Source organism: Corapipo altera, unplaced genomic scaffold (assembly GCF_003945725.1).
Source record: "Corapipo altera isolate COAL_440 unplaced genomic scaffold, ASM394572v1 230, whole genome shotgun sequence".
Lineage (NCBI taxonomy): Eukaryota > Metazoa > Chordata > Aves > Passeriformes > Pipridae > Corapipo > Corapipo altera.
This window is the reverse complement of record NW_020885002.1, coordinates 1,073,094-1,098,249: the sequence shown is the minus strand read 5'-3', so window position 1 is coordinate 1,098,249 and position 25,156 is coordinate 1,073,094. Positions and strand designations below refer to the sequence as shown.

At 42.7% G+C, this 25,156-nt stretch overlaps 2 protein-coding genes and 1 non-coding gene across 4 annotated transcripts in view; 2 read left to right on the top strand and 1 right to left on the bottom strand.

Annotated features, from left to right (window-relative positions):
- The window catches only part of POLR1A (RNA polymerase I subunit A), a 32,518-nt gene extending 24,355 nt beyond the window's left edge, over window positions 1-8,163 (bottom strand). The window contains exons 1-9 of the mRNA XM_027667179.1: window positions 7,988-8,163; window positions 7,149-7,353; window positions 5,348-5,497; window positions 5,153-5,260; window positions 4,138-4,223; window positions 3,919-4,028; window positions 2,249-2,335; window positions 1,496-1,598; window positions 897-1,056 (exon numbers count right to left, since the gene is read on the bottom strand). Coding sequence (XP_027522980.1) covers window positions 897-1,056; window positions 1,496-1,598; window positions 2,249-2,335; window positions 3,919-4,028; window positions 4,138-4,223; window positions 5,153-5,260; window positions 5,348-5,497; window positions 7,149-7,353; window positions 7,988-8,064 — 1,086 coding nt within the window. The 5' untranslated portion in view covers window positions 8,065-8,163. The remainder of the gene's footprint in view (window positions 1-896; window positions 1,057-1,495; window positions 1,599-2,248; window positions 2,336-3,918; window positions 4,029-4,137; window positions 4,224-5,152; window positions 5,261-5,347; window positions 5,498-7,148; window positions 7,354-7,987) is intronic.
- A 105-nt stretch (window positions 8,164-8,268) lies between these two features.
- Window positions 8,269-25,079, top strand: PTCD3 (pentatricopeptide repeat domain 3). 2 transcript variants are annotated; one of them, XM_027667141.1, is made up of 24 exons: window positions 8,269-8,363; window positions 9,732-9,781; window positions 10,448-10,487; window positions 11,145-11,190; window positions 11,891-11,959; window positions 12,404-12,508; window positions 12,904-13,027; window positions 13,704-13,822; window positions 14,568-14,641; window positions 14,946-15,033; window positions 15,142-15,202; window positions 15,488-15,570; window positions 16,248-16,392; window positions 17,003-17,053; window positions 17,902-17,985; window positions 18,773-18,801; window positions 19,097-19,200; window positions 19,895-19,973; window positions 20,067-20,157; window positions 20,820-20,905; window positions 21,578-21,726; window positions 22,582-22,623; window positions 23,522-23,680; window positions 24,397-25,079. In XM_027667141.1, the coding sequence occupies exons 1-24, from the start codon at window positions 8,272-8,274 to the stop codon at window positions 24,473-24,475; spliced, it is 2,049 nt and encodes a 682-aa protein (XP_027522942.1). In that variant the 5' UTR covers window positions 8,269-8,271; the 3' UTR covers window positions 24,476-25,079. The 2 variants fall into 2 exon arrangements, with proteins under 2 accessions (XP_027522942.1, XP_027522943.1); XM_027667142.1 differs by lacking the exon at window positions 8,269-8,363 and adding an exon at window positions 9,445-9,524.
- LOC113958708 lies at window positions 15,275-15,416 on the top strand. Its single transcript, XR_003531578.1, has one exon. It is a non-coding gene; the product is annotated as a small nucleolar RNA SNORD94 (small nucleolar RNA).
- Window positions 25,080-25,156: the final 77 nt, after the last annotated feature.

Here is a 25,156-nt window from a genome sequence, read left to right as displayed (position 1 = left end):
TTGTTAATTGATCATCTGCTGTTAGGTGACAGTCCTCTTTCTAAATTAGATGTTACTGGTTAGTCAGTCAGTGCTATGAATCACTGTAACTAGAAAATTCTGTTCTTAGATAAAAATAATGTAAATCCAAGTGCTTTTATCACCTACATCACTTTGTTTTCAGTCTAAATGTCTGTATAGCAGTCACATCGAAATGGATTAACCTCCTGTGAGTCACACACTTAAGAATGGATCTCCACCTAGTGGCTACATTCTGAGTAACTAAGAATGTTTTCAAAATGTTTTACACTTAAAATAGAAATCAAATTCAGCTGAAATGAAGTCCAGTATCAAAGAACTCTCAGTGATACAACGGATGAACAAATAAGGCAAATGGACCTACATTATGATTTGCCATTATACAACCATGTGAACTGGTCAGCAGCAGACAAGCATTGTTACTAACTAATGTTATCTGGTTCTATTTAGACATCAATGGTCAAAAATAACCACAATCACAACTGGATCTACTAGGTTCAGAAGCTAAAGGAGCTTTTTTTCAACCACCATTCATTTTTCATGTGATGAGGTACTGGCAAAGTTTTATCATGAGCTGTTTGTGCTGTACATATTTCCTTCTCCAGAAACAGGAGCCTGTTATGTCTCACGTACAGTAATCCAGCACCAAAACCCACAACTAAAAGAATATGAGCAGAATGGTTTGTTTCCTTTGCACCAGGTAGATGAGAGGAAAGAGGGGAGGGGAGAAAAATAAAACAGCCATGGAGAACATCTCCACCAGCACATCCTCCAACAGCTCAGGCAAAAACTACTACTGGGACAGTTTAAACAGGAGCCAACCTGAATGCGACGTACACATCCAAAAAGCAAAGAATAAGACAGCCAGCAGCTCTTACTGTTTGAATTTCTTCTGCAAATTTTATTGGCTGGCATTGTTCTTTTGCCATGAAAACCAAGAGTTTCCGTATCGTTTGGGCATCTTTCATCACAGCCTGCAGGTTCACAGTCTGGCCGTTCGTGAACAGTCGATCTCCAAGGCGATTCACGGGACGGTACCTGCAGCAGGCCAAAATCACTTTAGAAGATTAAAGCCACTGAACAGCAGCAGAATAAAACCTCAAACATTCTAAGCTAAGTCTTCAGTGCATGAAAAATAATCCCTGTAAACTAACGGTGAGCATTTAAAAATTCACACATTCTACTGCGACAGTCATAAAAGAGGAGTGATCCTTAACAAGAAATTCTACCAGTACTACAGTTATAATATTCTAAAATAATTTAAAATACTAATACTGTTTTTTCCATAATTAGTATTTCAATCTTCTAACAAACTCATAAAAGTTATGATCAGTTACTGATACAACTTTTTTTTTTTAACACTCCACTGACACTTCAGCAGATCAGTGTCTGTACTGTAATTGTTTGCTAACTCCTGAAAAAGGCATATGTGCTAAACCCTGTGATTTCTACAAAAGCTTTTGGGGGAATATTTTACCTTGAAGGTGGAACCACAAGTAGATCTAAAAAAAACATGTCTGGACTGAATCCTGAACTCTCATGGGGATCCATCCCAGGGAAGAGATAACGCAAAAAGAAACCTAAGAAGACACAACAGAAATATAAACTCATTCTCATTGTTTGGGAATCCAAATTCCCAGACACACTTGGTCAATCAAGTCAAAGGAATCTGCTAAGTTAAACACTACTGAGTTTGTTTAAAATAAAAACTTTCAGGCTTTAGAAAGAATTGCCACTCTCTTTTTGGTTACGTACATGGTATTTTAGAAACAACTCTAAACAGAAATATAGATTGTAGCAAAAGGAAAAAGGAAAACAGCAGGAGGAAAGCTTCCAGCAACTAACTGCAAGTGATTCATGAAACTGCTTTATTTTTTCCTGGCAACTGCAGACAGATGAAGAGTACAGTCAACTCAAGAGACTGATAAACACATTCCTGGTCTTTAACTGTGGGGAATTGCAGCACCACATGAAAAATCACACTCTCTGTAAACAACAGTCATGATTCGTGGGGAGCCACAACTTGAGAACAGTGGATCAAACCACTTCTTAAATCCAGGTCCCTGCATTGACCAGCTACCAGTCCTCCTGTCATAAAACCTATCTTGCAGCCATGAGCCCTTAAGGCAAAAGGCAAAGATTTGACAAGGAATTAATACTGGAACATTTGCAGACATTGTCCACCAAATGGTACAGAAAACAAAGTAACATTGCTATTAACAATCATTACCTTCATTCTTCCACAGAGCCAGGATGTATTCCTTAGCAGTCATTGGTGTCAGGTATCCTCTCTTCCCTAACTGGCTTTCATCAATAACTGAAAAATAAAAAAAGAAGTAAAAATAAAACATTTATTTAAAAAAAATCCCAAGAGGTTACTCTGAAAGGGTTTTTTTGCTTACGATGGTAAGTGCTTCTAGCTAAGAGAAGGAATGGAAATACATACAAAGTATACTGGCTGACATTTACATTAAAATTATCATTTAAATGTTTGCTTTGGGAATGTGAAATTAACTAAAGAAAGAGCCTTCTCATAATGGAAAAAAAAAGGAGCCATTTTTTTTGTGATAAATGGATATCTATCTACATAAGCAACTGAAACAAGACTCATCTTTAACATCTAAAGTGTATGTTTTATTTGACTACTGGTGAGCTGCACCCTTTCTCCTGATGATCTCATCCACTGCCCAAAACTCAAACCAGGAGTCAGCCTGCAGCTGGGGAACATTTAAGTGGGCTTCAGGTACTACCAGTGAGATCGAGGTTCCCATGAAATAGCTGCAGGAGACAATAGCACCAGTCAGCAATCCATCCACACTGGAAGTGAGAGTCTGGCTGGCTGCACTTTGGAAAGGAAAGAAAGCACATGGTTTTGCTACTGAAAAGCAAAAAGATCATTTTTTCAAAAACAAAGCCAGAGATTTTAGATCTCAACTTCCACTCCTCTTGCAGGCCAGCCCCTTGTGTCCCAGGGAAGTCAGAGTACACAACTTGATGAAAGGTAATTCTCTCATGACCTCAGATAAAGGTTTCCTATTCTTCTTTTGGCTATGGTCCAGAAAAGCAGATTTTTCCACACTGAAACTTCAATTCCCCATTCACCTAGAAAAACCTTCCATCCCTTAGACAGAAATGCATCAATGTCAAGGTTAAAAGCACTCCCTCTGAGATCAAACTGTGACACAGGCTATGGAGAATGCACATAACTGTGTGATCCATCCCATTCCAGAAGATAAGACACTTCAGATTGTGCTTCTTCAGCCACAACTCCAGAGATTTAATCTAGTATTTAAAGCACAGAGTAGCAAACAAAATAAACTCTCTATGTAGACCTTTTCCAAGGGCTGAATGACACACAAAAATCTGCTTCAATTCTATCTCATTGTGTAAACGATCAAGGATACAAGAGGAAAAAAGTAAGTTTAAATTGATTCAACACTAAACAAATAAACCTGAAAAGTGTCACCTACTTTCTTTTCTGTCTTTTCCTCTTTAAGAGGATATTCTTTCATAAGAGTTAGTATTGTCTGATTTTCTTTCTGAAGTAAGATTGGTCATCTTCCTCCTAGGTAATTTTTTATCTAGTGTCTCTGTTCCAAAAATCTAGCAGAAAATCCTCTATCTGCCAAAAATGAGGTGCCCCAAAACCACCCTAAAACTGACACAGCTTTTGCTTTTGTCCTTCTTTTCCTGACACACAGACACCTGCAGGTGCAAAGCATAGAAGACTTGCCAAGGGAAATTTAATGTTATAAGGTACTCCCCCAGCTTCTGAGCTTACTCTTTTATTTATGTTTTTTATAAATGAGTCACAAGTGCAGAGTCACTGCTAAGAACCTGTTCCCCTTTAATGTAGGAAAAAAAGTGCAAACACATTTAAGCAGGAGACAAACATTTTACCTGCTGGTTCATCCAGAATGCCTCCCTCTCCTGACTTATGGTACACTGTAGAAGGATAGGTAACTGTCAGCTTGCTGTTATGCTCCTTTCTCACCAGTGATCTCCTGGATCTTAAAGGTAAAAAAAAAAAATCAAACAGGAAAGGCAGACAAAAGTTAATAGAAATACAATATTTAACTTCACACTGGCTATTTACTTCCTCATGTAGTTAGAACTTACTTGCAGTTTGGGCATTTCTTTGAACTCATATGTGCCTTCCAGAACTGTGCTATCAGATTATTTCGACAGTCACATACATTTTTGACCTGATAAAGAAAAAAAAAACCAACATAAAGATAATGAAAACAGTAAAATTAAATGAAAGTAATAAAATTATTCATTAAAAATTATACAATTTACATTTACTATCAACAGGGATGTTATTAGTATCAATGCACACACACCTTTGTACTGATTTGATTCATGCCCTGTGTTCATCATCTTCCCATATTTGCTGGAAATATACACCCCTCAGTGCTCACCACCCTCCTTTTTAAATTTATTTCATAGTCTATAATTCAAAGCTTTTCTCTAATGATGACTTAAGAAGGTAGAAGAATGATAAAAATCACTTCTTTTGACTGCTCATGAATGTGTGATCTACCAAGTGCTTAAGCTTAGATTTGGAACAAGCGATTAGGAATTAAACTTGGCTTATAAACAAATCTGCTCAAAGATCTTAAAACTTTAAATATATTCTTCACTCATATTTGCCTTTACTAACAACGTACATTAAACTACATTTAAATGGAAATTAGAATTCTAGATTCTTTCTAAATTCTAAAGTCTTTCTAAAAATTTCACTGTAAGTAATTCTGCAAGTTTGCTGGATGCATGAGTTCTCAAAATATGTTCTGCAGCTCAAAATAGCTGGAGCATCATACAGAGAAGTATCAAAAGTGTAAGTAATGTACTGACAGCAGCATCAGTCTTTTATGTAGTATTTACACCATCAACATATTTCCCTACAAAAATACTGTTTTCCACAAACCTAACAGTTATGCTAACGGGAAATAAAATCTTTTTAAAGTTTAATTTCAGACATTTCACTCAAAAAGCCATCTAAACATAACACAGTTCAGAACTCCAGGACAAGATCCAGCACCTACACAGTCAAAGACAGGCTCTCTTCTGCACATTACTATTCTAAGAGCACAAACCCTGAGATCTCAGGAGAAGCACTGACTGTACTTACATTTGAACACTGATCTCTTGTTTGAGAGCTCTGTAATATTTCCTGAACGTGGTGATTTAGCTCCTCTTCGATTTCTGAACCTGTTGCATCTGCACATTGCTCTAAAAACTAAAAGGAACAGAACAGAAATGGGCACAGTTTTATAGTTATGGTACCAGGAACTCCAAGAGGGATGCAGCAATATACAGTACTTGCCCTGTTCAGAATGACTTCAAGATCATAGACAGCATGAAGCAACCCCTTCTCCAGCACCTTCAGCTGACTCAGCAGTAAGTGAACCACGGCTCGAGTACATGTCAGCATGTGACAGTTCAAACAAGAACCTCGGATCAGAAGGTATAATTTCTGGAAAGAATAGGGGAACAAAAGGTTATCCTGGTAGATTTACTAGCTAGCACAGTAAGCAAGTTGATAGATTTGTTTGGAATTAAAGACAGTGCTACTATAACTGAGAAATTAGACTAATTGTTAATCATAAAGAATCAGACTGGGGAAAAAAAAAAATCTTTCAACCACACAAACTGATATGCAAAGCATGATCTGTAGATAAACTACTTGCAGGCCATCTACATAACAGATACATGAAACACCTGTCATTTCTACAGCAGCTCTGGGACCAAGGCTGCTCTTACACAGCACAGTGACTACAGCCCTTCACAGCTCATACCAAAAAGGACAACGTGGTACCCAGAACCCCACACTAGTAAAATGAAACATTATGGTCACAAGTACTGTCAGTATCCTTCAAGATTCTTCACACAATCACAATCTTCTCAAGCTCTGGGGAATTATCAGTGTTTTTTATTATTTAACATAGCTCAGCACACAGCCCCAGTGGCCTCAAGGCTTGGAATTACTGCTGCAGGTCAAATCCTTGGTCAAATACAAGTATTTTATTCACAAGCTGGAACAAGACTAGAAATGGGATGTACGTAATCTAACTTTAAAGTGTGGTTTTTTACTCTCAATTAACAGCCTGTGCAGAAGCCAGTAAATGGTGAGATCAGGACTTCAGGAAATTCATCCCAGCTCAGGTTTGTTACAGACTGGATGAATCTCCCTCTGCAAATAGCCCCACTCCTCAGAGTCCAGAAAGAGCTAAAAAGCACAATCAGATTATGCATCTAACTTTCAGAAGACCAAAATAAGGCAAATCCTACCCTTACAGCCCAGGATTTCTTTTATATTTAAGAGATGACCTTTTGGAAAAACACCTACATGAAGCACTCATGAGAAAGTGCAGTTTGATCATTCCCTGTAGCTTTCAAAAAAAGCTTCTAACACCTGTTCCCAGAGATGCACACCAAGTCAAACCTCTGCTCTACAACAGGCATCCCACACACCAGGTAAATGCAACACCTGTAAAACTATAAGAAATACCTTCCTGACAGCCTTTATTTTTAATTAAAAATACTGGTGGATTTCTACACAGCTCAGTATTTTTCAACTATCTGCTGCCCCAAACTTACAATGCTGTTTTCTTTCCTTTACTTGGCACACTGTTGTGTCACTCAGCATATTACTGGACAGGTTGTTGGGTTCTACCCACATTGATCCATTTTTTCTACAATAAATCATCTGAATTAAGAGGACCTACTGGGCAGAATGTACAGCACAGCTATTTGGAGCAAAAACGAGCCCTGAATGCCCAGGAAGCACTTGGAGAACCTAAGCTAGAAGTAGTCCATGTGTAGTAGTTGTTTGAAGGAAATGGTAATTTTTACTGTGCCATCCATTTAATTAAGGCATGAGACCCTGCAGTCAGTGATCAACATTCCCCCTCACTCAATACTGAGTAAAATAATAGTTACTCCAAAGTGTGTATTTTCCAAAAGGTCTATTTGTATTTAACTACTATGACACAACAAACCTTTTCTACTACATTTGCTGTTATTACACTTGGGAGAGAAAACAGATCTTGGCACCTTTACTGTTCTCAAGGACTACAAGTCTGTGACAGCTTGGGCAGGACAAGACAACAATTAATCGTACGTACATCGAAGAACAGGGGGTTGTAGACAGTCAGAGGCAGCTCTATGTGGCCAAAATGACCAGGGCAGTTGCTGAAGTTCTGCATGCAAGTTGCACACACTTCCTTGGAGTCTGGAGGTCCCAGAGCCAAGTCGTACAGTCCGTTGGCAGCCGGATTCCCCAAGTTATCCAGGTACTGAGGGTTCGTTATGGGTTTTACACTCAGTTTCCTGAAGTTGAAAGCAAAGAGTAAAAATCAGCAGCAGCAAACGGCCACACGATGTGCACTTTAATGGTACAGCTGCCATTGGCACTTAGTATTCGTGTGATATTTTTTAATTGATGCAAACATCTTTTTGAGGGCACTTTGTGCACAAGGAGTTTCTGCATCACTGATTCCATCGTCTGGGCACACTTAACTCATACTGCAGCAAATATTTCTTTTAAATCTTTAACCGTTCTATTAAGAAGTCACACATTTAGCAGCTGTATGATTTTTTTCGTTGATGAAAACATCTTTTTGAGGTGTGCATGCAACGGGTATTTCTGTATCACTGATTCCATCGTCTGAGCACAATCATTCACACTGCAGTAAATATTTCTTTCACATCTTTAGCCATTCTATTAAAAAGTAACGTAATTTTGTCTGTGTGTGTCCCCTCGAGCTGCGGGAGAGTTTGTACAAAACTCAGCTGCCTCCACCCCGGCGGCCCGTGCGGGCCACGGTTCAGCCGGACCACATGTCCCAGCACGCCCCGCGCCAAAGCCCGCCGCGGCCCACCAGCGCCTCGCCGCGGGGCACGCTGGGACTTGTAGTTCTCAGCACATCCGCACGGCAAGGGACGCACACACATGGCGCCTCACCTGATCTCCTCGGCCGTGTACATCCCGAAGGACACCCCAACCAGCCGCCGCCACGGCACCACTTTGGGCGGCTTCATGGCTTAACAGCGACTCTTTCCCCGGCCGACACCTGGTCCCGCTCTCCCGCCGGGGGTGCCGCGCCACCGGCAGCACCACGCGGTCCGAGCGGCGGGGGAGGCGGGGCCGGGCGGCACCACTGCCGTGCAGGGGCGGTACCGCCCACACCCCCCTCGGCGCGGGAGTGGTACCGCCCCGCTCCCAGAGGGCAGCGCGCGGGAGGCAGCATGGCGGCGCAGCGGGTCGGGGTCGGCTGCTGGCAGCGGGTGCTGTGGCTGAGCCGGCGGGGCCGCCTCCCGGGCGGGCGGGAGAGCTACCGGTGAGGGTTCGCCGGGAGGGAACGGCCGGGCGGCGGCAGCGGCACCGGGGAGGAATCGAGAGGCGGAGGGTGAGGGGGGTATGGGGAGTGAGGCGGGAAAGGCTGCGCAGGCGCAGTGCCGGCGTTCGCAGTCCGCATGCGCGGTGGCGACTGGGGCCGGCACGGCCGGGGCGGCGTGAGGGGAGCGCCTTCCCTGGGGCTCTTCCCTGCCTTCAGTCGCCTTTCCTGGGAGTCTTCCCTACCTTTGGACGGCTCGGAGCCGGTCTGGCAGAGAGTTTTAACTGATAAGCGTTTCCTAGAGCTGAGTCCCATGAAAAAGCAGGTGAACACCTCCCCTGCGGAGTCAGGCTGAGGAAATTTGGACTGTTCAGCTTGGAGAAAAGAATGTTGACTGGAGACCTCGTAGCAACCTTTCAGTACCTGGAGAAGCTGGAGAGGGCACTCTTTGTCGGGGACTGTATAAATTGAAAGAGGGGAAATTTAGATTAGATATTATAAGAAATTCTTCGCTGTGAGGGTGGTGAGGCACTGGAACAGGTTCCACAGAGAAGTTGTGGATGCCCCATCCCTGAAAGTGTCCAAGGCCAGGGAGCAACTTGGTCTTTGGAAGGTGTCCCTGCCCATGGCAGGGGGATTGGAACTGGATGAGCTTTAAGATCCATTCCAACCCTTAACATCCCATGGTTCTGTGAAATTGGGAGGTTTTGTTCAGGGTGTGCCTTAAATGAAAAGGCCCCGCTCCACTGGGTGCTCTGTAGGCAAAATATAACTCACATCTGGGGTGGCAAAATCACACCTAATCAGTTTATGGGACTTCCAGGAGCAGCTGGAATTATGCCACTGTGCAGCACAGAACTGTGAATGCACCTTAACAGCACCTCCCTGGGCCAAGGTCAGAGTGGAGGCACTGAGTGCCAGAGGTGCAGCAAGGCTTTGGTGTTGGGTTGCTTCATGAGGAAAAAGAGTAAAAGTATTTTAATAAAAGCCTTAGTTTATGTTAAAAGCAGTTGAATGTGAGTAAGACTGAGCAGTGCTTTGTGATAGACAGAACTGAGTTTATATTAATGTGCCTCATGCCGTTGGGGTTTGTGTGGTTATGCAGCTCTGTAGAGCTGAACAGGGCTGGTTACTCTGCATCACAACTCAGGGCCTTCTGCTTGTGTGAATAGTACCCAGGTCTAAAGTATTTTTTAAAAAATACTTTGAATCTACTTTCAGTTAGATCCTGCCTCTGAAACACAAAGTGTCTTTCCTGATTGATGTTCAGGATTTTCTTTCTAAGGTGCACTCGTTGTACAGAATTCCATTAATCTGCTTTTGTCCTATTATTGTGATTGCCATAAATTCAAAACTCTGATTGTTTTCTAGGTGCTCTTCGAGCAGCACAGCTCTTGGGAAGGCTGTGGACAATTCAGAAGGTGAGATGTCTTCATTGCTGGTTCCTTGCCTATGTTTTTTTTAATCTCCAAAACAACACAGTGGGAGGAGATAAAGAGGATGGGAACACCCTCCTTCCTCTGCTTGGATTTCCTTTCTCCCTGTCTTCACTGTGATTTGAGTAATTTGGTTCCTCACCTCATCACCAGGCAGCTCTCTGCTCCAAGAGCATGAACACAAGACCCTTAAGCTGCCTGCCAGCCTCTGCTACTGCCATTGCAATAAACTGTGGCCTACATGAGACTGAGGTTTCCAGCTGGATCAGCTGAAATCATTGATTCTCATAGAATCATTTAAGTTGGAAAAGACCTGTGAGATCATTGAGCCCAACGTTTAACCCAGCACTGCTGAGGCCACCACTAAACCATGTCCCCAGGTGCCACATCTGCACATCTTTTAAATCCCTCTGGGGGCAGTGACTCCACCACTGCCCTGGGCAGCCTGTTCCAGTGCCTGGCAAGCCTTTCACTGAAGAAATTTTTTCTAATATCCAACATAAACTTCCCCATGTCCAACTTGAGGCCATTTCCTCTTGTCCTGTCACTTGTTACTTGGGAGAAGAGATTGACACCCACAGCAAATGAGGTCAGGATTTCCCTTGGGCATCTGTTTGTTTCTAATGAGCATTTTAATATTGTTTCTCATAGTAACTCAAGAAGAAATTGTGCTCCCCCGAAGGAAAACATGGTGAGTCTTTACTTTTGGAATATCTCTTGACTTGGAAGCAAATCATTGTTAGACAACTAAGTGTAAATTTAAAAACCAGAAAATTCAGATTTCTGTGTTCCTCAGTGCAAAGTCCCACCAGTGGTTTTCCTGCTGACTGGAAGCTCTAGGAATATTCTTGATTCTTACTCTCTGTGCAGACTGTGTGTGCTCCCTTCCTCACCTAAACACTTCCATTGGCCTTTCCTTATTTGCTTAAAAGAACCAAAGTCTTAAGGATCTACAGTTTTGTGTTTTATTTTTATTGCAAAGATGTATCTTGGAGAGGGCTCTTGAGGGGAGCATTCTGGGGAATTCTTCGTGTGTCTCTTCCCTATGTTCTTTTTTTGATAATGTATTACAAGGGCAGGAATCATAGCAGGAAACACAGATGCTCTTCTGGTTTTCCTTGAAATCTTTTCTTCTTCCTGGGGTGGTTCCAGAACTGAGACCATTTTTGCAGTTGAATTTTCCGTCCCTTTTTAAGAAGTGTTATTTTCTAAGTGCAGCAAAAGCATTATTTCCTAGAACTGAAAATCGTTATGGGTCAGGACAGTCCTGTGCTCATTCTCCATACAGTGTAACCCACAGCATTCAAAGTCTGCAGCTGAGAATTAACCCAAGCTCCTCTGTGTTTAGGGATAAGCTGGCAGTGCTCCAGACCTTGGCTTCCACCGTGAACAGGGTGAGTAGTTGGTCATGGAAATAGGTTCAGGTTGTCCATCTCATGCAATAGCTTTATGCTGAGGAGGCTCTTAATTTCTACTCTGACCATAAATGATAGAAGGGACTTTTCCATCTGGTTTTTATGGGATTTTCACTTTTGCTCCACATGTTTTCCTATGTCTTTAAAGCCTCATGTGGAGAGCTGCAGTTACCAGTGGAAGCTGCAGTACTTTAATAAGACTTTTGTTAACATCAGGAACAAGTTCCTTTACTAGTTCAGCTTCCCAATCCAGAATGCCTCTTCCCAATCTCAATCCAGAAAGCAAACCGTGCAAAGTGCAGTGAGTGTCTGCTCTTGCTGGGCAACAACTGGAAATGCTGTGATGCCATTCTTTAATCCTGTCTGTCTTCTGGGAATTCAGTCAAAACGTGCAGGTCTCCTCAGCTTCCCAAGGCTGTTACAGTTGGGGTCCTACTTGATTTGCAGAGCACTTGATGCTTGCCATGTTATGCTTTTGTTGTCACCATGTTAGCCTGCATGTGTGTGTAAAATGGTTTAAAACTATTTCCAAACAGATTAGGCCTTTTTGAATAAGGGGAACTTCTGTAAGATGTGCATCTGGTGGTGGCTATGGTGGAAGTATTTATTGTGCCTTAAATTCCATGAGGCCTGTGAACATAACTGGAAGTCTTTCAATCCTGGGTTCTTCTTCCTACAGGACCCCACTGCTGCTCATTATATATTCCAAGATGACCCTTTCCTTATGCCAAGAAATGCAGCCAATTCTGTAAGTATTTCCTTTCAGATCCTTGATAACTTCCCCCCCTCCACCTTTGTCTAGGCTATGAAGACTCTTATGTAATTGGAGCCTGGGTTTGATTACAAAAGAAAATGGAAGTGTCAGATTTTTTCTTCAGAATTTTCTCTCTAAAATGAGAGATGCTTTTGAGCTTGAGGTAGTAGTACAGGATTGGAGATGTGTGATATAGAACTGTGTTTCTTGACTAAGCAACAAAGAAGTACAGTGACATTTAAGGAACAGACAGACTGTCATGAATACCAGAATGTTAACTGGAATGCTGTCTCATACCTGTGATTTTAATAAGCTGAAAACAAAGCATGAGTTTAATTTGATCCCATCAGAATATTCAGAGTTACACAAAATGTTTCTCCTCACTCTTGGCCTTGTAATTTGTGTTTATTTATGTCATTGTCTCTAATTTCTCTGCAGCGTCTGTATTCGTTGTCAAAGGAGTCCGGGAGAAATGCTGCAAAATACATCATTAAGAACTTCCCTCAGTATTTTGACAAGACTTTTGCAGAGCCCAATGTGCCAGTAAGCTTTTTGCTTTTAATTTTCATTGTATTTGTGCTTTGTCAGTGAATTCAGGTGTCACAGACTGGTCCAAAGCTAACATAAAAGGATGATTTTGTAAACTGTTTTGCAGACTGCTATGAAAGCAACACTGTGTTTCTATTATGAAGTGAACGTTTTTCCTTGGGAGTTCAATATCATATCAGGTTCTTGAGACAAAAGTAAGAAGAGCAGTGTTGTTTAGATGGCACAAAAGTGAGGGATGAGGATGTGTGTGGTCCTTCATCAGCAAAAGGACTGCTGTTGTTAGGCTGCAAGCAGTGTACTGGGTGAAGACTAAGGATATTTGATTAGTGTTCAAGTGATAGTTCAGGCAAGGTTTGAGCTCATGACTGACTTTCACTCTTTGCTTTCAGTGCTTGATGCCTGAGACTCTTACACCTCAGATTGAAGGAGTGAGTGAGGAAGCTCTGAAGGAGCGTATCCGCCTCAGAAGGGTGAAAGAGTCTGTGGACATGTTTGATCAGCTTGTACAAGCAGGTATGTGGTCACCTGCCAGATTCTGCAGTGGAGCTCTGCTTAAACTGTGCCAAAAATATTTCAGTAGCTGTCACAGGCTGTGGGGACAGTTTTGTGACTGTGTTTCTGCCTTTCACAACCAACTCTGGTCTGGCGAAGTGGTTCTCTAGATTTATTGGAGAATAATCCAATCTTAGCCACTGCTTCTCTTGTGTGTCACTTTGGTGATAGGAAGAACAACTGATTTCTTCAACAGGAAGCAGATGAAATCGTTTTCCTATGTTGGTTTTAAATCTGTTTCATAGAAAGTGAAGTGCATGAAATGGTCCTCACAGCAAAGTGTATCCCAGGAGAAGTTATGTAAAGCACTAGAAATTTCAGATGTTGTTTTGGTCTTGTGCTGCCTCAGTTCTGGCTACCAGCTGCCACTTTCCCACCTGATCAGGAAAACTCTACCCTTTCAGTGGCTTCAGCAGAAAAACAGATACTCTTAAGTCAGGGTTAAAATTGTCTCCTGTGATGAGTGGGTTCATGACAGTACTGTTGTCACACCCAGTGTTTACAGACTTGCTAGAGAATGTCCTTGTGTTGAAAGAGAGCAAAGTGGTGTAACTGGGTGCCCACATTTTTTCTGGTATGGCTGCAGAATGTGCTCTTTACTTTCTCTGTGACTGTCGTAAATCCTCGTTTTCTAAAGGTACCCTTGTATCTCTGGAGACCACAAACAACCTTTTAGATTTGTTATCCTTCTATGGAGATGAAGAATCTACTTCTGAAAAGGAGGAAGAAGCAAAAGAGGATTTGGAAGAACCAGAGGTATGAAAAACCTCTTGATCTCTAATAATTTGTTTCCATAAGCAGTGGGAGCGTATCAAAATGATGTCAAGTTTTTTGTACTTTGACAGCTTGCCTGGTAGGTGGTTTGAGGTGGGTCAGATGCAGTCAGCATTCCCAGAAGATAAGTGTTATAAAAGTCCAGTGTCTGACCTAGTAACAACAGTAGCTGATGTGAAGCTGAACTAAGTAGATGAAACCTTGTCTTGGCTTCGTTCTTCTGAGCTGTGCTTAAATAACTGTTTCTCCCTGACAGCCTTGTTTTTACAGTTGCCTGCAAAGAAGACATCTAGTAACTCTTGTGTAGATCACCTGGGTAATTTTCTTCCAGTCTGAACCATGTTGACTGGATTTTAATGAAGTCTAGGGCTCCTTGTGTGACATCAGAGTATCAGGTTGCAGGGGACAGTAGTAGATGTGCTGTCCCTGGGAAGAAAGGGTTCTACAGAGTATATGCTATAGTCTAAGGATTCCCACCAACTCCACAAACACATGTAATTTATCATGTTATTATGTTTAATAACATAAATGTTCTTAATCTAGTTACCGTTTCCTGAACATTCTAATAGAAAATATAATAGAAGTTATTTCTATGTAACCCATTAAAAAATCACTTTTGGTAATATAAATTGCTGGTGAACTTCTGTGTTGTTGCCAAATCTAGTCATTTGATGTTTAATCACAATTTTGAGCTCTGAGAAACTTATTTCTACAAACATCTTTCCAGGTGAATGCTTCAGAGCAGAAGGCTCCAAAGAGACAATTCCAAAGAGGTTCACAGTCATCTGGCCCTAGATGGAGGTATAGAAAATGTTGCCAATGTTCCTGTATTCAGTGGGTCGTGCACATGCATCGTTGTTACTAAAACAGAGTTCAGGTCTTCAGCAGCCCATACTCACAGGTGTTACTTGTTAAATACATCTGTGTTAAAGTGTTGATGGAAATCTGATGATTGTAGAACAGCTCAAAGTATCACAAGTAATTTGGTATTTGACTGTCAGCCACTGGGGGTACAGCCCCTTGTTTTGCTCTGCATGTTGAATCCTTTTTTGTAAAGTTATCCTTTATTTCATTCTTCAACATTCGGCTTATTCCTTGATTCTAGGGAGAACAACCACGCTGAGAGGATATTTAAAATAATGCCAGAGAGGAATGCACACTCCTATTGCACAATGATCCGTGGGATGGTGAAGGTAAAGTTATTCTTCAGTGCTGAGGGATTTTTTTCAGCTCGTGAAATCTCAGTCATTTATTTTTAATCTCATTTAAATCTCATTCTTTATTTTTATTGTCTTTTTCAGCATGGGGCTGCTTCTAAAGCCTATGACATGTACATAGACATGCTGAATGAAAGGCACAAGGGTGAGTGTCTCCTGGTTCTTTGTGATCTCCCAAGTACCAGAACCCCGTGTTGGTTCCGTGAGTGTTCGTCCCATGGCAGTGATGATTGGCGCAGGGGTACGGACCTCAGCTGGATCATGGGAGCTGAGTGCAGACTGGTGGTTTCAGTGCAGCTGGCGTGTGGCTGGCTTACTGCAAACAGGTCTGCACGAGACTTTGCCAGAAGCTGAGCCATGTTGGAACAAGCTGTTTTCTTGTAGACTTAATAAATTGTCAGTTAAAGTGGATTATCTTACATTTTTCCAGCTGATGTGCACACCTTCAACGCGCTGATCAGGGCAGTCCCATATCTAAAGGAGAGGTTCATAGAAAGATGGGAATTAGCCAAGGTAAGGAGAGTAGAGCAAAAGAGGTGGGGAAGGGGCAAGAGTGTAGGATCTGGGTCTGCTTTACCATTATAATTTTGCAGTTGTCAGAAAAGCAAGAGCTTTGTCCCAAAATACTAATTTCTGCTGTAAAGGAAGTTCTCTAATTTAAATATAAAAGCCAACCGTGGAGGAGTGGCAAATGTACAAAATCCAGCCTTGCCCTTGCAGAGTGGTTTGCCCTGTGAGAACATACCTGATCCAAGAACTGCTTGGACAGAAAGTAGCTGAGGAAATTATGCTGGGAGATAAAATAAACAAACAGTTTCAGGTGAAAACTCTTTGAATTGTAATTCATGGTGTTGTGATGGAAATGGAATTTTGAGGGATAACATATGGGACTCCAGTTTTAATGACATAAGATCAGTAAGGAGAAGTAGTATGTAGCTATAAAAATTTCCTTGATGTTCGAGACACGATTCTCCAAGATCTGATCCTCTGTAATGTTGTAGCCTTGGGTTTTGGTCAAAGTAACTAAAAATGAGACAGTACTCCCTCAGTAAATGATCAGTTAAAGCAAAGTTGGTCACCTGAAGGGGATGAGAAGGACTAGGTTGAGGAAATATGTATAACCTGTCTGAAAGCTGAACTGCAGTCTGTAACATGTGAAGCTCTAAGGATTTGTTGGGGGTTTTTTTAAGGAATTCCTGACTCACATGGCCCAACAGGAAGTGCAACCAAATCTGCTAACTTTTAATGCTGTGCTGAAGACTCTGAGAAGATGTGGTGGTGTGGGCAGAAATATGTGTTTAATGGTATTGAAGGAAATGGAAGCACTTGATATAGGTAAGAGAACCAGAATATTTATTATATTCAGTGGTTATTGTATTCCAGTGCCAACTGCAGGATGGAATAGTTAAGTAGCACGCAACACAGGAATTCCTGGTTGGAGGGAAGATGTACTTCACAAGCCACCCAAGCCAGTTCAGGTCTATATATCTGCATCTCTACAGAAAAAAAGCTTTTGATCTAGATAATGTTTTTTGATTTCAAATACATACTGCAAAAACCAAGGAAATATCTGCACAACTGATTTGATGTCCTGTGGAGTGTACTGTGCCTAACAAGTGCACAGTAAATGTGCTTCCTGGTAGGCTAAAGACACATTCATGAGCAGAAGGGGAAGTAGCTAAAGAAGTATTTTTTGTTTTAATTTAGAGCAGGGAAGCCTGGCTGCTCCCCCCATAGAAATGGGATGTTGTAACTGGTGATCCACTCAGATACCATCTCTCCCAGTTGGGTGTACATGAGGTCTCTGCTCCAGCATTAGGGTGGACGGGGAGAGATACTTGAGTAAATTTATGCATGCCTGACTGTGAGGGAAGAGGCTGAATTAGAGTCAGGCACAAAGCTGAGCCAGGAGTGATGAAGTAACTTCAGTGTTTTTGCTTTTCAGAGCCCAGCCTTGCGACGTACGATCATCTCCTCTCGCTATTTTACAGAGGCGGTACGTGCGACACCGGCTTGTCCAGGGATGTGTCTTGCCCAGCATCTGCTTTAAATGCTTTCCAAATGTCATGGGTGATTGATTTATGGATTAAAAGACAAGCTCTTACATGTGTGGTCTTAGTGTTACCTGTGCAGCCTGATTCTGCTTGGATGAAAAAAAAAAAGCTACAGAGGATGATGAGCTCGTACAGGGAGGAAACGCTACCCAGTCTCAGTGGGGGCTGGATCTGACCCCAGTGTGTGTGATTTCATGGACTGTGCTACACACAGGGATGAAATTGCACCAGGATTCTCTTTCTGCGACAGTTCTGGGCACTGGAGCTGTAGTGAAAAATCGCTGTGTTAGAAAGCAGGAGCCCAACTGTTAAAGACTCCATGCCCACAGAATTTTGGCTATAGGAAGAGAATAGAAACAGTAGTGTAACTGCAGTCCTTGTGTTTTAAGAAACATGAAGGAACTGCTCTAGAGTCTCTCTGGGTTTGGTTGTGGGGTTTTTTGGTTTTGTTTTTTCCCCTTTTAAATTTTTTTTGTTTGTTCATTAAATGCTTTGCTTCTCCCAGTGCAACCTTCTAAGAGACAAACTTCCAGACCTATTTAATTCCTTGCTAGAAAGCACTTTTCTCTTTCTAAATCTGCCCTATTCAGCTCTGGAAATCTGGCAATAGTAGGGCAAATCTCAGAGCACACAAAGCTGCAGCTGGTGTGGAGCACCACGGGAATCATGACACTTGTTTTAAATCATGTTACTTGTTTCCATTTCCATGTTGTATTTGCAGGCTGATGCTCTTTACTAAGGAAGTGATTGGCACAACTGAGATGTGTTGCTTTGTCTCTTTGTCCCACAGTTGATCTTCCCCAATCAGGCATCATCTCTGAGGTGTTAGATGAGGTTGAAAAGAGAAGTTTCACTCCCCAGGACCCTGATGATGGTAAGATCTTCCATGTATCTGACAATCTGCATTGGGTAAGCTTGTGTGAAAAGATACCTATGAATTTCAGGTAGCTTTACTCAGCTAGGAAAAATGCATGCACCTTGCTTCTCAGTCCCTTCTGATACCCTTTGGAGACAAAGAAGGACAAATTCCAGTGCCAGAAATGGTGCTGTGCATTGGTGCACTAGCTTCTGTGTGGAAGTAGGAGTGTAATCCATGTGAATGAGCATTTGAGCTCCATAGAATTAAAAAAACCCCAAGGCTATCTACAAGATTAGTTTAACAGCTAATTAGGTAACAGCTTCATGATACACATCTGGTGAATGGCAGGTTTTTGTTGTAGTGTGGTGTGAGTTTTCCTATTCTAGTTCTTCCTAATCCTTTTCAGAAAATGTCAGGAAATAAAACTTCATGGAAAACTGAAGCATGGGTCTGTAGAATGGGTATTAGATAATTCTACCAGCTTTTTTTTCTTTTTTGGTCTTTGGAAAGAATCATGGAAATAGGCAGAATGTTGTACACCTTTGTTTGCTTCTCTCTGCTATGTGTGTTACACAGTTTCTTCCTCTTGCTCTAAGCTGTTTCCAGAAGGATATAAAAGCCACCCAATTCCTGCCACAACAAAGTTTCTGCCTAGAAAGTGAAAACCTCTGCTACAGTGCCAAACTGAGTTACAAATTGAGCTTTCTAATTGAACATGTCTGTCCTCTGAGGGGGTGGGTTAATGAGCTGCCGTATGTCTCCTTGGAAGTTTGAAGCTAACAGACTGTTTTCTCCTTTTCAGCCAACTTTTTTTCCACTGCCATGCAAGTGGTAAGTGCCTCTTCCCTGCCATCAGAATTCCTTAGAGCTCTCCAGCTGTTTAAGAATTGCCTGTGAGTTTTTCCACCCTGTCATACAAGGCTGAGCTCTCAGTATCTCCCATTTTCATCTGTTTTCATCATTTCTCGTAACTTTCCCCCACAATTCTGCAGTTCTCGGCCTGATCCCTTCCAAATTGGTAACTTGCACACCTGTGATGAATGTGTGTACCTTTGTGAAAGTGAGTCTCAGAGGGCTGTATGGAGTGTTATATTTTTATCTTTAAAATCCAACTGGTTTGTTGCAGTGCTGTGATCTTAAGGATATCAAGCTTGCCTATCAGTTAAATGAGACAATGGCAAAGGGAGACAACTGGAAATTCTTGGATGTGGACCGGATAAATGGCTACTGGTGAGTGAAGTGCAGCTTATGTTCAGCATCTTGTATTGTCAGCTTGAGTACAAACTAGGATTTGAACATGGAACACCAGGTGGTTATTGCATGTGCAGCTTGGGAATCGGGTCCCTCTTAAGAACAGTGATTCCTTAGGATTTATTTTCGGTTTTCAAACTTGTCTTGGAGCATCAGTTTATCTCAATACCCATCCAGCAGTTAGAACAAGCAGTTGTATTTTCTACAGTCCTTTTGTGCAGTTAGGATGGCAGCTTAGGAGGTAACACCAAAATAGCATAATTTCTTAGTGTGGGGACATTTTCCTACTCAGTGCAGCGGATCAAGGACCAAGGCTTGTGTTGTGACCTTGACAAGTAACAAGGTTAATTTAGTTCAGTTCTTAAAGTGCTTCTTAACCAGAGGTTGTATTTGACAGACTCACATAGCTCAAACCTGGCATCAGGCAGGGAGATGGCTTTTTTTTTTTAAGATCTTAAAATGGAGTGGTCTAACTTCTGATTAGTTCTGCTAGTTATATAGTGTCAGCATTAAGTTCTCTCATAAAAAACGCTGCTGCTTTTCTGATTGTGTGGAGTGTTGAAATCACACAGTGAAACTTCCCTGGTTTGCAATACAAGTCTGATCAGCACACCATCATTTGCTAGTGTTTCTCTAATCATTACTGAATTAGGACATTCTGTCTCTCCTCTAGGTCAAAGTTCTTTTCGTTGTTGTGCATGATGGAACAAATTGAGGTTGTGTTGAAGTGGTACAAGGAAATGTCACCCTCGGTAAGTGTGTGCTGGGCTGAATGAGCTTCAGAGCTTTAGTCTGGAGAAATGGAGCAGTTACAGGTGACTGAAATGATTCTCTTCCTTCATCAGCTCTTCTATCCAACTCCTAAAAATATATTGGACCTCCTTCAAGCACTGGATGCAGCCAACCAGCTGGAATTGATCCCTTCAGTCTGGGAAGGTTAGTGATGGCCACATGGACAGTTTGTTTGACAAATGTCAGGAGCAGTGCAAAGTGGGATTGGGTTTGGGAACTTCCCATTGCTCAGAGTAGCCATGATAAGGTGCACTGGAACGAGGGATGTTATTCCTTAGTGCAGTGGTGAGGCTGTTGTATTAAAGGCAGAACCAATAGACTGTCCTAGAGATCATGGCTGTGTCAGTGCAGTGTCAGTGTCCTGGGAAACTGAGTGCTTACAGAGAGTAGTACTTCAACCAGCAGCCCAGGTTTATCTTGTCTAAATTATTTTCCTGTTTTTTGCCCCTTAAAAAGAGGAGACAATAAAGCAGATACAGGTTTAGCACACAGAAAATATCCAACTGTCACCAACACTGAGGGGACAGATGGTTCTTTTAGGGATCCTTGGCGGAATGATGACAGCACTAATTTGTAGTTACAATTAAAGCTTTATTTTCTTAAAAGGATTTTTTGATAAACATAGCACAGAATCTATAATCAGAACAGCACAGGATTTCTATAAGCAAAATCAGTGCAGTGCAATTTTACAGGTAGTAAAGGACAAAATTATATAACAGCCCTTGGCCTGGGGTATCTAATCACCTGGACCCTCTGCAGATCAGGTCAAATCTTAATCCTACCAACTGCTGCCTTTCTCTAAACAGATGTGAAACAGTTGGGGTTTACCAGGAAACAAGAGCTGTTGGAAGAGTTCTTGTCTTTGATGAGCAGGGACCAGCACCCAGATGAGGTAAGGAAGCTGATGTGGTTTAACCCCTGTGAACAGCTGAGCACCACACAGCTCACTCCTCTCCAGTGGGATGGATGGTGGAAGGAACTGGACTGTAAAAGTACAAAAACTCAAGGAGCTCATTCACCACTTCCCACTGCAGGGAGGTGTTCAACCATCCCCAGAACAGCCGGGCTCCTGGAAAGCTCAGGTGTAATAACCCTGTGTTACCAACATACTTGTCATCCCAAATCCAAAACACAGCCCCATAGAAGCTACTGTGAAGAAATTTACCTATAGAGAAACTTCAAATTAACACAGAGGAGGATCACTTCCTTAACAAGGTTTGGGAAGTAATCCCAGCCCAACCAGCCAAATCTCCGGGGAAGCACTTGGCAGAATTCAGGGATTTTTGCCAAGGATTTCATTGCAGTAACTGGCTTCTCAAGCTGCAGAGTGTTAAAGGCAGGCAGATGTGTACTGCAGAATCCTCTAAGTACCAGCTGTCCCTGCAAAGCCACCTTGGATCTTGCCTAGTGGGGACAGTTGCCCTGACAGAAGTGAAAGATTGTTCTCACAGGTGCTAATTCCCGAATTTAAATCACACACGGAGCAAACCTGTAGGAGAAATTGCACTGAAAGGGTTACACTAATTCTAGAGGTTTGGGGATTAACAGCACAATGTTTCCCCAGATTCAAATGGTGTTTGCCAAGTGTGCTGAAGACATCAAAGCTGCCCATGAGCCTGCTGGGAGGGAGCAGCTCCCATTGGAATGGACAGGCAGCGCTCTGGGAAATGTGGTGGTGCTGTTCTCCAGGGCTGGGAGGACCCAGGATGCTTGGTAGGTGTGGGCTGTGTGAGCTCTTGGCCTGCTGACACTGTGACTCAAGGCTTGATCACAAAAATCAAAAGCTGAAGACTGATTGCCTTGGAATGCTAGTGCAGGCAAAGGGGAGGGGATAAATCCTGCTGGGAATGTGATGGGGGTTTTTTTAATGGTATTGTTCATTCTTGGCACCAGGTTACAGTTGTCTGTCTCAGAAATGGTTTAGAAGTTAATGTAGTAGCTGGTGTAGAGCTTCATACAGCTGCTTATGGCAAAGTGGGGTTTGTTTATCACTTCCCTGAGTGCTGCTGATTGCCCACAGCTTCCCATTCTCTGATTTTTTGGAACACTTTGGATTTCAAACTGCTAAAGAGATTAATTAGTTTAATTAGAATTAACCCTAATTAAACTCTAAAGAGACTGTTTTTTAGAGCTCTCCAGTACCTAGAATTTACTGTCCTACATGCTCTGAACTTGGAATGGAGATAAAAATACCCAGCCTCCAATTTAAGGTTTGAGCTATTTTTGTTAAATAGAGATGTTCCCTTTGCACTGATTCATTTAAAACAAAGAAGTGGCAAGTACCCTTCTAAAAATATGTAATATTTTAAAGGAAACTTGCCACCAGCTGCATTTTCTATGTATTCTGCACTAGTTTTAGATATTCTGTGTTGAAATAATCAATGAAGTTAGCTGGTACAGATTGCACCTGCAAGAATATGGCATGGGCTCCTTTCAGATCTGTGGGGAATATTTCATGAATTTAAGCTTACTTGTGTTTAGATGGAGGCTCATCCAAGAGATTTGATACCTGTCTGTTCCTGTGTTATGTGGGTTTTTTTAATTATTATTTCATTTTCTTTTGAATAGGAACATGATGGAGCATTTCCAGCAAGCCAATAGGATTCCCACGTAAGTACCTTTGGGTTCTTCAGGTACTGAGTGTCCCATTTGGCTGAGATCCTGCATTTCTGTTAGAGAATCATGGAACAGTTTGGGTTGGAAGGGACCCGTAAAGGTCAGGTAGTCCAACCCCCAGTAATAACTGACATGACAATAGTGGTCCATTTGCTTCCAAAACATGAGTGTCTGTCTCTGTGAGCATGGCTGTTTATCCAACAGTTATATTCCAAGACCTTTCTGTCTCAAAACATGTTGAAAAGTAAAGTGGGAGGGGGTTAAGTGGTTGGCCATTGAGATGTCAGAGAATGAAGCTCTGGGCCATGCAGAGCTGATGAACTCAGCAGAACAGATCAGTCTGAGCAGGACTCTTGAGAACATCTGGTTTCCCATGTGCTCAAAAAAAATCCACTGTGCTCTTAACCAAGCACAGGTGCTTCAGAGGTGCCTGGGTTCCTGAAGACAAGTTTATCAAGTCAAATCCTAAATCTTAGGTGGTTTCCTGTTAGGCTTCAACAGTTTGCTTGTCTCAAGATTTTGAGGGGGGAAAATCTGTTTGAAGTAGAACACAATTTCTAAGGAATAGTAATGTGTTTTGTATGGGTGGGGTTTTTAACATAAAAATATAAAATTGGAGCTTGCCCAAGTGAACACCACGAGTGTGTGTGGTACCAAGGGCCAAACACACTGTCACTCAGTGCCTTCCCTGTCCTGCTAGGACAGGAGTTCCCAAACTCACCACATTGGTACAGGGTGAAGGCTGAGGTGAAATTCCAGGCAGGAGCTGAATTGGGCTGGTTGAGTGATCTGAAAATGTCACCTCCTCTCCCTGTCTAAAGCACAGGCTGTAAATTAATGGCCACCTCACCTGTGACCCCATGAACAGTCACCTGTGCCTTTGCTTTTGCAGTGACAATGTGATGGACGAGTTCCTGAGCTGTGCTAAACAAACCAATTGCCCAGATGAGGCCATTAAGCTGGTAAAACTGGCGGCTTCCCTTGGCCTGCCTTCATCCCAAAGGCTCAAAAGCAGAACAGAGGAGGAGTTTGAACTCTCTGAAGCACAGAAGTGAGTTGGAGCACTTCATGTTACTGCTGAAGGGGTACAGCAGAGACAGCATGTTGGGGGGTAATTCCTGTGGAAAGATTTCTCTGACAAGGGAGCAGAGAACTGCCTTCAGGATGATGTGCTGGTGTGTTGAGGGGACTGAAACTGCTCCTCAGTTTTTGATTCCATGCTGTATCCACCCACCCAGGTGGGAAGGGAACTTTCCATGATTGGGAGTTAGCCTTGTCCACTGCTCAGACTTGCTATTACCTTTCTTTCCCAGAATCTTTTCCTGCCTGGGTCTGTCCAGCTCAGAGATGCTGCTGCAGCCTAGTAAAGGCAGGGGGGTGGTACAGGAGGGCCCTGCACTGGCCCCCAGGTTCTGAGGGTCATGGTCACCTCTGGCCAAGCACCACTGCTCAGTGCTGAGCTGCTGCAGCCAAGCTCAGATGGTGGGCTGAGCCTTGAGGGACCACAGTTTGGAGCCTGTTCTGGTCCAAGGGAATAAGTAAAGAGAAGCCCAGCAGCTGGCCCAGAACTTTGGAGGTAACTGAAGTAGTCTGCTTTTCCAAGAGAATGTGGATGTGCTTCCACCAAACGCTGGGTGGACCTGTCCTTTGAGGACAGTAGGCATCAGACAGCCCCTCATGTTCTCCTTGGAGGGTGTTTGCCCTGTGTTTTGGATTTCTCTTTTCAAGCAAAAGTCACAACTGTTTACTGAATGTTTTATATCACAGGAAGACCTTGGAGAGCATCAAGTGGGACAGTGACAGCAGTGACAGTGACAGCAGCGACAGTGACAGTGACCATGAGTAGCTGTCCCTCTTGCCTTCCTTGGGAAAACTGGGAGCAACCACTGCTGTGACGCCAGGAGGCTTCTGTGAAGAGTGGAATTCCTGAAGGAATGGCTTCTGGAAAGTGCTGCAGCACTGCTGAGCACTGGGAGTGTTCTGATATGGGACCTGCTTGGAAAGACACATTGTCCTTGTTGGAGCAAGCGAGGAACTGTCCTGTTAAATCTTCATGGTCACTTGGGACGCAGCGTGGGCTGCACCCAGAGTCTCCTCCACAGCACACCTGCACGGGCTGGCTCCTGCCTGTGAGAACAGCATCACTGAGGTACCAGGGGCTGCAGGAACAGGGTGCTGTGCATCCTGGAGGCTGCTCAGCAGGTGCAAGACTTCCTCTGGGCCTCTTATGACTTGACCCTGCACCAGATTTAATTCATTTCCATCTAACTTAAATGAACTTCTTCAATATGGAGTTTATTCTGTATGTGAACACTGCAGTTAATGCAATACTCATCACTTGTGGTGTTATTCCTCATCATTTCGGTGTTTTGGGACAGGCTTTGGACTGTAGATGTTGAACTACACTTTGTACAGCTGGAGCCTCTGTGTAATAAATGGCTGACATTAAAGCTGGCCATGTTCTGATAATCCCTTGAGCAAAACTGGTGAAAGTGAAGTTTATGCAGAACAGAGAACTAAAGCCAAG

Coding starts and splice junctions, on each gene's coding strand:
- PTCD3 (XM_027667141.1), top strand. CDS start 8,272: ATGGCGGCGCAGCGGGTCGGGGTCGGCTGCTGGCAGCGGGTGCTGTGG. Junction 13,823..14,567: donor AGGATTTGGAAGAACCAGAG/GTATGAAAAACC, acceptor ACATCTTTCCAG/GTGAATGCTTCAGAGCAGAA. Junction 23,681..24,396: donor GAACTCTCTGAAGCACAGAA/GTGAGTTGGAGC, acceptor TTTATATCACAG/GAAGACCTTGGAGAGCATCA.